Below are 13,621 nucleotides of genomic sequence, written 5' to 3'. Positions count from 1 at the left end.
CGAGAAGACAGGAAGAAATGGAACGCATGTACGGCTACAAGGACAGGTGACGTCACTGTGACTAGGGGGTGTGCGGTGCTGATAGGGCGGGGGCTGGAGGGGTGTCTTGTCCCAATGACATGTAACGAGAAGACAGGAATAAATGGAACGTATGCACAACTACAAAGACGGGTGACGTCACTGTGACTAGGGGGTGTGCGGTGCTGATAGGGCGGGGGCTGGAGGGGGTGTCTGGTCCCAACGACATGTAATGAGAAGACAGGAAGAAATGGAACGTATGTACGGTTACAAAGACGGGTGACGTCACTGTGACTAGGGGGTGTGCGGTGCTGATAGGGCGGGGGCTGGAGGGGTGTCTGGTCCCAACGACATGTAATGAGAAGACAGGAAGAAATGGAACGTATGTACGGTTACAAAGACGGGTGACGTCACTGTGACTAGGGGGTGTGCGGTGCTATAGGGCGGGGGCTGGAGGGGTGTCTGGTCCCAACGACATGTAATGAGAAGACAGGAAGAAATGGAACGTATGTACGGTTACAAAGACGGGTGACGTCACTGTGACTAGGGGGTGTGCGGTGCTGATAGGGGCTGGAGGGATGTTGTCCTCAGGTGTCATAGTCTGCTATAGGCCGAGGCCTCACGTTGCAGGAAATGCAGATTTATTGGCTGCAGATTTTGCTGAAGTTTTTTATGCCAAGGCCAAGTTTGGCCACAAAGCAAATAGGAAATATCTAAAGTGTTTCTTATATTTCTCCTTCTGCTCAATCCACTTCTGCCTTTTGCTCAAAAAACCACAGGAAAATCTACAAGGTGCGGCCTCGGCCTTACAGGGGCTTTATTAGCGTCACAGCATAAATATAACAAGGTGACTCTTTGCTGTTCATAATTTTTCACGGAGACAATGATGGTGTTTTATCATGTAAAGGTGTTTCCCCATTTCTGACATTGACTCCCATTCCACAAGATATAGGGGGTAGCATTTGATCCACCCAATGAGAGAGCCAGTGATCAGGTGAACAAGGGTCCTCAATGTGCTTCTTATGAAGCTGCTGATCTGTCAAACCACCAGTATTATTCTCTACCTGGTGCAATGGGAATGTCATAAGTCTGCCTATCCCTTTAAATTAAAGGGGTTATGTGGTCATATAAAAAGTTTACCAGTGTACACTTCTATATGTGTATATAAATATATATCTATGTATAGATGCCCCTTTGCCTCCATCCTTAATGTGCACAGTGCTGCAGGGTGCCAGACGTTTCTATGTTTCGCCTCTTCTGCTGGCGTTCCGGCTCTCTGTGATGTTACGTACACATAGTACAGCAGAGTCAGTCACATGTCCGAGAGTCTGAGCATTATCAGGGCAGGAAGAGCAGGGAGACCTTTGCATGGAGACCCCCCTCCCACCCCCCCACTGATCTCTGCAAGGTTGAGAATGGATCTGTCCGGGAATCTGCATATAAGTAAGTGAGTCTAGTGCGGGGAACGCACGGCTAAGCTTGTGATATCCCGGCATAACCCCTATAATGACTATATACAGAGAGATGGTAAAGTTTTGTATCTACAAATAAAGATCTTCAGGCTATAAAAGGATATACAGGGAAATAAATCAGTGCAATACACCGGAGCCGTTAATAAAGGTTGTTTGCAGATGGAGAATCCCTCAAAGAGGACAAATCTGTATGCGAGAGGCGCAGCTCGGAATCAGAGGATACAGCCGCTCATTACTCCTAATAAATACAATCAGGATCCAGACACATTTTCTTACTCAGTTGTAATGAAGAAAAAAACACAACATGAAGCAACGTCTATTGTCAGCTACAAGTGAAGCACAACAATCTGTCAGGGTCCGTGCGTGGTAATCCAGGGAAAATGATCTTTATAGTACATTTAGGATCACAAGGGATCATTGACTACAAGGAGCCTCACAATGCACAGGTCTAATAGGTCAAGGGGTCTCCGTTTGTTACTACCGTGATTTTCTGAAGACCCACCCCGAAAATAAGTCCCAGCATGAGTTTCCAGGAGTTCTGGAGTATGCTTGAAATATAAGTCATTATCCGAAAATAAGCCCTTTGGAGTGGCAATAGCCAAAAAGGAAAAACGGCATTGCACTTTCCACAGTAAGTCTGTAGCGTTCTCCTCTGTGAACTTTCTGCTTCGTTATAACTGTAGGAAAATCGCCGGCGTTTCTGTAGGTATAATTCACACGCAGAGATTTATAAAATGTGACGGTTTTGGAAATCACACCATTTCTGCTGCGGATATTTTTCTGCAATGTGTGGATGGGATCAGCCAGAATCCGTTTTTGCCGCAGTGTTTTGGCACAGCAAAGTCGCAGCCTTTACGCTATGTTGGTTGCAGGTAGAGCAGCAACGGCTCTAAGTCTTCTTCCTGTAGAGACAATTTGTCTGACATGGCTTGTGTAGCTTTTTCCAGATTCTTGCTTGTCTCAAACACAACTTTCTTAGATCTTCTGATAGTTGTTGGCCGGGAGGCTTGGTTCACACTCGCCCCTCCATCTTGAGATAAATTTGCCAGTAACCAGGCTTTGTGCGCCTTCACTACCTGCACTGTGGACATCTACTCAATGGGGGGAATTTATGAACCCATCTATGTCAGTATTTTGGCGTAGATGTGTGTAAATGTGTTATTCTTTAATCCATATTAACAACAAAAATTAAAAAAATGACAAAAGGAATGAAAAACAAGGAAGAAAAAAACATTAAAAAACGCCAACGTGTTTCGGAACACGCAGTCATGAATAAGGAACTGCGTGTTCCGAAACGCGTTGGCGTTTTTTAATGTTTTTTTCTTCCTTGTTTTTCATTCCTTTTGTCATTTTTTTTATTGTTGTCGTTAATATGGATTAAAGAATAACCCTTTTATTGTCCACGGAGTGATGCCGATTTTTCTTCCTTCTTGTTTACTGCATTGCTTTTTGGGGCCCCAAGCTGGTCGTGCACCCCGTTACGACTATGGATTATTTACGGTGAGCTCCAAATCTTTTTTCTTTTCTTGGTATATTTGTGTAAATGTGTGGTGGGCTGAGTGGGGGCAGAGACTGAATGGGGGGGAGCGAGACTGGGATGGGGGGGCAGAGACTGGGATGGGGGGGGTCGAGAATGCTTCTTTACCATCTGCTGCCTGGTGTAAATGTCAATTCTGGTGCACATGACTGTCGATGCTTCTTAATAATTCAAGCGCATCTCACACCAGCCCCGGACTTGATAAAACTGACATTCAAATGCTCATTATGCCAATAGTGGGTACAACTATATTGGTTGGGTCTATAAATGTGACCGTATAACAACTGTACTGGTTGTCGCCTCCAAATTCCAATATTTTATTCTTTCTAGACTATATTGAAAAATCACTGACAGCTCAGATCAGTCACCTGTTTGGCCAAAGCTTTGGCAAGATCTTTCGTAGTTTCAGTTTTCCCAGTTCCAGCCGGACCCTCCGGAGCTCCACCAAGATTTAACTTAAGTGCACCCATTAATGTCCTATAGCAAAGACAAGAGACTATTAATAAAGTCTACAGGGACAGATATGATCAAACATCTACAAAAGGTCACGGTATAGTAAGTAGTGAGACCATCCGGTGTCTGTAACATAGATACAGTGTTGGCCAAAAGTATCGCCCCCTGCAGTTCTGTCAGATAATCCTCGCTGTCCCCCAGATAATGATTACACAGCACAGACTGTTATATAGTATATAAGTGACACAGGGTATATACAGTATAAGTATCGCCCCCTGCAGTCCTGTCAGATAATCCTCGCTGTCCCCCAGATAATGATTACACAGCACAGACTCTTATATAGTATATAAGTGACACAGGGTATATACAGTATAAGTATCGCCCCCTGCAGTCCTGTCAGATAATCCTCGCTGTCCCCAGATAATGATTACACAGCACAGACTCTTATATAGTATATAAGTGACACAGGGTATATACAGTATAAGTATCGCCCCCTGCAGTCCTGTCAGATAATCCTCGCTGTCCCCCAGATAATGATTACACAGCACAAACTCTTATATAGTATATAAGTGACACAGAGTATATACAGTATAAGTATCGTCCCCTGCAGTCCTGTCAGATAATCCTCGCTGTCCCCCAGATAATGATTACACAGCACAGACTCATATAGTATATAAGTGACACAGGGTATATACAGTATAAGTATTGCCCCCTGCAGTCCTGTCAGATAATCCTCGGTGTCCCCCAGATAATGATTACACAGCACAGACTCTTATATAGTATATAAGTGACACAGGGTATATACAGTATAAGTATTGCCCCCTGCAGTCCTGTCAGATAATCCTCAGTGTCCCCCAGATAATGATTACACAGCACAGACTCTTATATAGTATATAAGTGACACAGGGTATATACAGTATAAGTATCCCCCCTGCAGTCCTGTCAGATAATCCTCGCTGTCCCCCAGATAATGATTACACAGCACAGACTCTTATATAGTATATAAGTGACACAGGGTATATACAGTATAAGTATCGCCCCCTGCAGTCCTGTCAGATAATCCTCGGTGTCCCCAGATAATGATTACACAGCACAGACTCTTATATAGTATATAAGTGACACAGGGTATATACAGTATAAGTATCGCCCCCTGCAGTCCTGTCAGATAATCCTCGCTGTTCCCCAGATAATAATTACACAGCAAAAACTCTTATATAGTATATAAGTGACACAGGGTATATACAGTATAAGTATCGCCCCCTGCAGTTCTGTCAGATAATCCTCGCTGTCCCCCAGATAATGATTACACAGCACAGACTCTTATATAGTATATAAGTGACACAGGGTATATACAGTATAAGTATCGCCCCCTGCAGTCCTGTCAGATAATCCTCACTGTCTCCCAGATAATGATTACACAGCACAGACTCTTATATAGTATATATCACACAGCTCAGCTTCTCTCCTATACCCCTGTATATCACACAGCTCAGCTTCTCTCCTCTCTCCATATATATTAGTAGACTTCACTTTCCTTTTTCTATATTACACTACTGCCCCGTACCTGTAGCAGCGATCAGTCAGTGGAGTAATGACGAGTCGCGGTGAATTGCCCAGATATTCGTAGCCATATTTGGATTCTGTAGTGATCATTCTGACCATGACATCTCGACCTTCCCAATAATAGCGCAGTTGTGAGATCCATTGGAAGTCGCTCAGGCTGGATACTTTGTCCTTTGCCAATTTAGCGACAACATCACGAGCTGCAGAACAAAAGCCACCAGACATCTACAATGTTATATGATGGTTTAGTAAATTGGATTTTATGTGATTGTTACATTTCTTTAGCTTGTATTGATGTCATGTCATCCAATGCTATATGGAGTATACAGACCTGTAATATAGAATCAGGGCCTCAGGTAATGACCACGACAGCAGATTCTCCACTATAGCCGCCATAGGGCCTGTGGCCACATAAATCTATACAAGGGTCAGGTATGGAAAGTAAGTAAAAACAAAAAACAGTGGCCTAGACCCCGGACAAGGAGGAGCCTTCTGTAACTCACTACAGGGCCGGACATGACGATTTCTACAACCTGGTGAAAATGCAGAAACTCTCCATAATAAGACTGATTAATAATGTCAGGGTTGTCTGCTGTGCTGCTTGTATATAGGACAGTAACAGACACCAGTAACACGATACAGTACTGCAGTGATACCAGTGCCGTAACTAGGAATGGCGGTGCCCTGTGGCGAACTTTTGACATGGCCCCCCCCAACCGACACCAAAGACCTCGAACAACCCCCTCCTCCGCATTCCTGGCAGGATTAGTAAGTAAATAGGGCCTGTTACCGGATGGAGTAACTCCAGCGGTAATGGCCTATTAAAAAAATTAAAAAAAACGCAGCGGTAGCGGCTGTCGCCGGGCCCCCTAATGTTCCGGGCCCTGTGGCAGCTGCCTCTGCGGTAGCTACACACATAAGTACAGTAGGTTGATGGTTGGATGAAAGATCGATCATGTTGTGAGCCATGGCTTCGCCCGTACGGCCTTACACGTAGTCCACATTGGCCATTACAGGCATTCTGACTAGCCATAGCACACACAACCTTATAGAAAGGAGGCTAATGGGAACAAAAACTGATTTAAGATTAAAATAAAAACAATTACAAACATCTTCACATTATTTGTAAACAAATAGGAAACAACAAAACCCATATTTCCTATTAGATCCTTCATAATGAGCTGAACCATAAAAGTGATTATTTATCCAACATGGTCAACGCTGTAACAAAAAACTAAAAAAAAAAAAACACCAGAAATGATTTTTTAAAATCATCTTGTTGCACAAAAATGAAATAAAAAAAAGTGATCAACAATTCTCATGTACCCCAGGATGGTATCAATAAAAAAGTAAAGCTCATGTCACAAAAAACAAGCCCTCAACCATCTCCATGATGACAATATATAAGAGTGACAACTCTCGGGACAAGACAACACAAAAAACACGACTTCATATTTGGCAAAAAGAGAAAAACACCCCAAAAAATAAAAGTTTGGTATCATCACAGGATAAGAAAAATCTGTGTCATTGAAAAATAAAATGTATCTGACAAAATATGAACCTACAAAGAGCTTCATTAAAGGGAATGTCCAGTGTCAGGAAATAAATCGGATTCTTTGTATAATGGAAAGTTGTAGAATTCTCCAATCTACTTTCTGTATTAATTCCTCTCCGTTTTCTAGAAAAGAACAAATTCAGAAGGTCTGCAAAAAATGAGATACCTCGTACTGCTGTACAGTCAGAAAGAATGTGCTTAGTAAAAAATCAAATACATAAGTACAAGGTGATTCGTGAGACCCTTCCCACTTCCTCAGGTACACCGGTCAGGGATTTCTAGAACTCTGCTTGCTTTGAGTGGATAAAAATCAGTCCATAGTCATGTGATATATGGTCCATGGTCATGTGATGTACACACAGGTGCACAGCTCGTTACTGTCACAGCACAGTAATCAGACATCTTCTAATGAGCTCCTGTGCCCATCACACGACCATGGACTGTACATCAGATGACTACTGACTGCACATCACATGAACACGGACTGTACATCACATGACCACAGATTGTACATCACATGAACACGGACTGTACATCACATGACCACAGATTGTACATCATATGACTATGGACTGTACATCACATGACCACAGATTGTACATCATATGACTATGGACTGTACATCACATGATCACAGACCGTACATCACATGACCACACATCACATGACCGCGGACTGATTTTAATCCACTGGAAAGCAGAGATCTAGAAAACCTTGAGGAATTGATACAGAAAGTTTGTTGTTAAATTGTTTTTCATGAAACAAAAAGTAACATTTATTTTTCTGAAACTGGACAATCCCTTTAAATGTAAAGATAAAAAGTGACGACTTTCTAAATCCTGCCAAGAAAGAAGTAACCAGTGGCCACACGGTGACTCAGTGGTAAGCACTGTAGCCTTGCAGCGCTGGAGTCCTGGTGTTCAAATCCCGCCAAGGGCCTAAAACCATCTGCAAGGAGTTTGTATGTTCTCCCCGTGTTTGCATGGATTTCCATCCCATATTCCAAAGACAGACTGATAGCAAACAATATACAATGTGAGCTCTATGTGGGGCTGACAATCTACAAAAAAAAAAGAAAGAAAGAACCCGCCGCATCCTTAGGGGGATTTAATGAATTTGTTTGTCGGTTTTACATTCTGACTGGTGAACAAGTAAACATTATTACAGAAGATTGCTTTATCCCCTGTTCACATTTAGCCGGCGCTCCCATCTGCACATCTTTAATTACAGCAATCCTATGATAAATGCTGCGGCGGCCGGAGCTGCTCTCTGTAAGTGGCTCATCAATTAGGGGCTCGGATCCTGTCTAAGGGGCTGAGCGTCATTACAAGGGCACGCCAAGGATCAGGCCTGTGGGCGCTATTACTCTAGCACATACAGTCGGGAGCGATCGGATAATTCTATGTTACGGCGACATCATTTCTATGTAATGTGTCCCCTTGGATGAATCTCCTGCGTCCGCGTCCCCGCCTCTTACACTGTAACTGTACAAAGACTGTTATTTGCTGGTTTTCAGGTTTTAATTATTATAATGGATTGTAACTTCTTGGTTTGTTATTGGATCTTTCCAAAACAGAGACAGAAATCTGTGAATTTAAAGCCATTCCTTGAATAACATGTTATAGGGGGTGCAGAGGTCGCCATCACTACCGGGGCCTAGAGTCTGAGGGGGCTCAATATAAGATGACCCCAGTATATAGCTAGCTCCTGGTAAGTGAGGACTCCATTACAGATTTGCGTAGGCTCCAGACCCCTTATATAGACATACATATATAGGCTCCAGACCCCTTATATAGACATATATATAGGCTACAGACACCTTGCGATAGTTTTTATAGCATTGCATACAATTTGTTTGTCTTGTGCATCCGGCATACAATACACTATGTAGCACGCTGCCTTCCTGTGCTGCACCTGTCACATATACTCCGGCATACAATACACTACATAGCACGCTGCCTTCCTGTGCTGCACCTGTCACATATACTCCGGCATACAATACACTATGTAGCACGCTGCCTTCCTGTGCTGCACCTGTCACATATACTCCGGCATACAATACACTACATAGCACGCTGCCTTCCTGTGCTGCACCTGTCACATATACTCCGGCATACAATACACTACATAGCACGCTGCCTTCCTGTGCTGCACCTGTCACATATACTCCGGCATACAATACACTACGTAGCACGCTGCCTTCCTGTGCTGCACCTGTCACATAAACTCCGGCATACAATACACTACATAGCACGCTGCCTTCCTGTGCTGCACCTGTCACATATACTCCGGCATACAATACACTACATAGCACGCTGCCTTCCTGTGCTGCACCTGTCACATATACTCCGGCATACAATACACTACATAGCACGCTGCCTTCCTGTGCTGCACCTGTCACATAAACTCCGGCATACAATACACTACATAGCACGCTGCCTTCCTGTGCTGCACCTGTCACATATACTCCGGCATACAATACACTACATAGCACGCTGCCTTCCTGTGCTGCACCTGTCACATAAACTCCGGCATACAATACACTACATAGCACGCTGCCTTCCTGTGCTGCACCTGTCACATAAACTCCAGCATACAATACACTACATAGCACGCTGCCTTCCTGTGCTGCACCTGTCACATAAACTCCGGCATACAATACACTATGTAGCACGCTGCCTTCCTGTGCTGCACCTGTCACATATACTCCGGCATACAATACACTACATAGCACGCTGCCTTCCTGTGCTGCACCTGTCACATATACTCCGGCATACAATACACTACATAGCACGCTGCCTTCCTGTGCTGCACCTGTCACATAAACTCCGGCATACAATACACTACGTAGCACGCTGCCTTCCTGTGCTGCACCTGTCACATATACTCCGGCATACAATACACTACGTAGCACGCTGCCTTCCTGTGCTGCACCTGTCACATATACTCCGGCATACAATACACTACGTAGCACGCTGCCTTCCTGTGCTGCACCTGTCACATATACTCCGGCATACAATACACTATGTAGCACGCTGCCTTCCTGTGCTGCACCTGTCACATATACTCCGGCATACAATACACTATGTAGCACGCTGCCTTCCTGTGCTGCACCTGTCACATATACTCCGGCATACAATACACTACATAGCACGCTGCCTTCCTGTGCTGCACCTGTCACATATACTCCGGCATACAATACACTACATAGCACGCTGCCTTCCTGTGCTGCACCTGTCACATATACTCCGGCATACAATACACTACATAGCACGCTGCCTTCCTGTGCTGCACCTGTCACATATACTCCGGCATACAATACACTACGTAGCACGCTGCCTTCCTGTGCTGCACCTGTCACATAAACTCCGGCATACAATACACTACATAGCACGCTGCCTTCCTGTGCTGCACCTGTCACATATACTCCGGCATACAATACACTACGTAGCACGCTGCCTTCCTGTGCTGCACCTGTCACATATACTCCGGCATACAATACACTACATAGCACGCTGCCTTCCTGTGCTGCACCTGTCACATATACTCCGGCATACAATACACTACATAGCACGCTGCCTTCCTGTGCTGCACCTGTCACATATACTCCGGCATACAATACACTACGTAGCACGCTGCCTTCCTGTGCTGCACCTGTCACATATACTCCGGCATACAATACACTACATAGCACGCTGCCTTCCTGTGCTGCACCTGTCACATATACTCCGGCATACAATACACTATGTAGCACGCTGCCTTCCTGTGCTGCACCTGTCACATATACTCCGGCATACAATACACTACATAGCACGCTGCCTTCCTGTGCTGCACCTGTCACATAAACTCCGGCATACAATACACTACGTAGCACGCTGCCTTCCTGTGCTGCACCTGTCACATAAACTCCGGCATACAATACACTATGTAGCACGCTGCCTTCCTGTGCTGCACCTGTCACATAAACTCCGGCATACAATACACTATGTAGCACGCTGCCTTCCTGTGCTGCACCTGTCACATATACTCCGGCATACAATACACTACATAGCACGCTGCCTTCCTGTGCTGCACCTGTCACATATACTCCGGCATACAATACACTACATAGCACGCTGCCTTCCTGTGCTGCACCTGTCACATATACTCCGGCATACAATACACTATGTAGCACGCTGCCTTCCTGTGCTGCACCTGTCACATATACTCCGGCATACAATACACTATGTAGCACGCTGCCTTCCTGTGCTGCACCTGTCACATATACTCCGGCATACAATACACTACATAGCACGCTGCCTTCCTGTGCTGCACCTGTCACATATACTCCGGCATACAATACACTATGTAGCACACTGCCTTCCTGTGCTGCACCTGTCACATATACTCCGGCATACAATACACTACATAGCACGCTGCCTTCCTGTGCTGCACCTGTCACATATACTCCGGCATACAATACACTACATAGCACGCTGCCTTCCTGTGCTGCACCTGTCACATATACTCCGGCATACAATACACTACATAGCACGCTGCCTTCCTGTGCTGCACCTGTCACATATACTCCGGCATACAATACACTATGTAGCACGCTGCCTTCCTGTGCTGCACCTGTCACATATACTCCGGCATACAATACACTATGTAGCACGCTGCCTTCCTGTGCTGCACCTGTCACATATACTCCGGCATACAATACACTATGTAGCACGCTGCCTTCCTGTGCTGCACCTGTCACATATACTCCGGCATACAATACACTACATAGCACGCTGCCTTCCTGTGCTGCACCTGTCACATATACTCCGGCATACAATACACTACATAGCACGCTGCCTTCCTGTGCTGCACCTGTCACATATACTCCGGCATACAATACACTACATAGCACGCTGCCTTCCTGTGCTGCACCTGTCACATAAACGCTCTCATGGCTCTCACTGCAGCCTCGCTCGATTCTCCTGAAGAAATTCTAAGCTCAAACCTCAAAAAGAATAAAAACAATTACAAGAAATGTAAAGCTTGTGTTAGTGTCAGGAGAGTCCAGGGAAAGCCATAAGAGCGCTCCTCTGATGGAGTCAGCACAATATGGCATCCTGCAGCTTGCTATGTCTTGTATACACATGAGAGCTGCAGATGCCACAGGAAACACTTAGAATTGTAATGAAACAATTAGAAAAGCGTTCCTTTAGTTCCTAATACAATAGCTGCTATTCATACAAGACAGTGCGGCCTCCGACAATGATCTTACATATTTATCAGACCATACAAAGCTCTGTACGTTCTGCAGGCCTTTCATCTTCAGTGAATTTCTGCTCTGCCGTTTCTTCCTCTATGATGCCGAGAAGAAAGTAATCACCCCCGACACAGTAAAGTCTACTTCAATCTCAGAGCGAGACGCTAAACCTGCAATTTGTAGTGGCAGCGATTTTGGAAATAGATCTTACCGTGAACATCAATAACCGTGAGGGCTCCTAAAGTCGCTCGTGCACCACCAGACAATTTCCCTCGGACCAATTCCACAATTTCACTGATCTGCTTATTGCTTTTCTCCAAGAAATCCTGCAGAAAATCATTTATTTAAGAGCAAGTCTGGAACAGTCTTCTAGGAATATAACAGGCGGGGTCATTGGCCATTTGGCTATTAGGACATAGTAAGTAGACGCTAGTCATTGATAAGATGGCAGCAAGTCGTGTGGATAAAGTTCTTCAGGAGCAATTCAACCAATGTAACCAATAAATGGCGCACAGTAAGTATATAGAAGACTCCGCAGGTGTATACGTACCGACAACGTGCCCTCACTAACGGCTTCAGATACTTCCTTAGTCCAGTAAATAGACGAAACACAGATGACAACTTGTCCAGGCCACTGAAGGACCCACTGCCTTCTAGGAACCTGCGGGGACAAAATGTGAACATGATCCTAAGAATGGCGCATTAACCCCAAACAGGCCACAGATATTAGGAGGCGCACATCTCTTAGGGTACGTTCACACAGAGCAATGTGCAGTGGTTGTGGCAAAGGAGTAAATAAGCTGAGACTATTATCTACGGCCAATATATGGATATATAGATGATACTTGTCATTGCTGATAATGAGGTGAAGGCTGCAAAGAAATCTGCAGGAGGGAAGTGAACCGTGCAGGATCTGTGGAGAGTGTTACCATACCTATAGATAATGACAAGGAACAATTGGTGCATTGTAAGGGGAAAGGTAAACCATTGCCCCAAGAGCGCGGTGCGAGGCCCTCAGTGCACCAGGACTTGTCGCACTGTAATGTATTTTACTTGTCCTATGTTATATATATATATATATATATATATATATATATATATATATATATATATATATATGCAATCCCCGCATGCTCATGTTTACTTAGGGCAGGTCATCACTTGGTCAGTGTCCTGGGGCATGTCATCACTTGGTCAGTGTCCTGCTATTCTCTGCAAGCTGCACCGTGCCATGATCCCCATCAGGACCAAAATGTCCACAGGTAGAAAACAGGTTGAGGGGCTTAGCAGAGGATAAGATAACTAAGCAAGGAGTCCAGGAGAGTGTCAGAGGGCAGGTCACCCAAGAAGAGACGGCTGTAAGCAAGATGGGGCATAGAGCCCAGGCGGGGTCTAGTGGAGGCGCTCCCCGCAGTCCGGCACTAGTTGGGTGTCCACTCTGACCAATCACAGCAGGGGCAGTGGTCTGTGACGTTCCTGGGCATTGTAGTCCATGGTTAGGAACTGCAGATTCTTGGATAGTTGTAGGCGGACAAAGTTAAACATTCCCTGGCGGGATCAGCAGCAGATTTCCATGTAGCTCTATATGTAAATCGGGAATAAAACTCCAGGTTCAGTAACTACTGATCTCTAACTATCAGAGTTTACAAAGCTGTAGATTAAATCTGAAACTTTCCTGATGTAAATGAGGTTTCATGGAGAACAGAAGCGTGGAGTCTGAGCCAGTGCTGAGCAGAGAGCCCCGGCCGGTGGCTACATAGACCCTCATCATTACGTTCCGATAC

General features: G+C 45.0%; 1 protein-coding gene across 1 annotated transcript in view; it reads right to left on the bottom strand.

The window, feature by feature from the left end:
* DNAH3 (dynein axonemal heavy chain 3) overlaps window positions 1-13,621 on the bottom strand; it is a 195,244-nt gene that overhangs the window by 80,678 nt on the left and 100,945 nt on the right. The window contains exons 27-30 of the mRNA XM_075284877.1: window positions 12,388-12,498; window positions 12,049-12,163; window positions 5,045-5,243; window positions 3,396-3,504 (exon numbers count right to left, since the gene is read on the bottom strand). Of these exons, the coding sequence (XP_075140978.1) occupies window positions 3,396-3,504; window positions 5,045-5,243; window positions 12,049-12,163; window positions 12,388-12,498 (534 nt within the window). The remainder of the gene's footprint in view (window positions 1-3,395; window positions 3,505-5,044; window positions 5,244-12,048; window positions 12,164-12,387; window positions 12,499-13,621) is intronic.

Source organism: Leptodactylus fuscus, chromosome 8 (genome assembly GCF_031893055.1).
Source record: "Leptodactylus fuscus isolate aLepFus1 chromosome 8, aLepFus1.hap2, whole genome shotgun sequence".
NCBI classification, from domain to species: Eukaryota; Metazoa; Chordata; class Amphibia; order Anura; family Leptodactylidae; genus Leptodactylus; species Leptodactylus fuscus.
The sequence above is the reverse complement of the archived record's forward strand: the minus strand, read 5'-3'. Positions and strand labels throughout refer to the sequence as shown.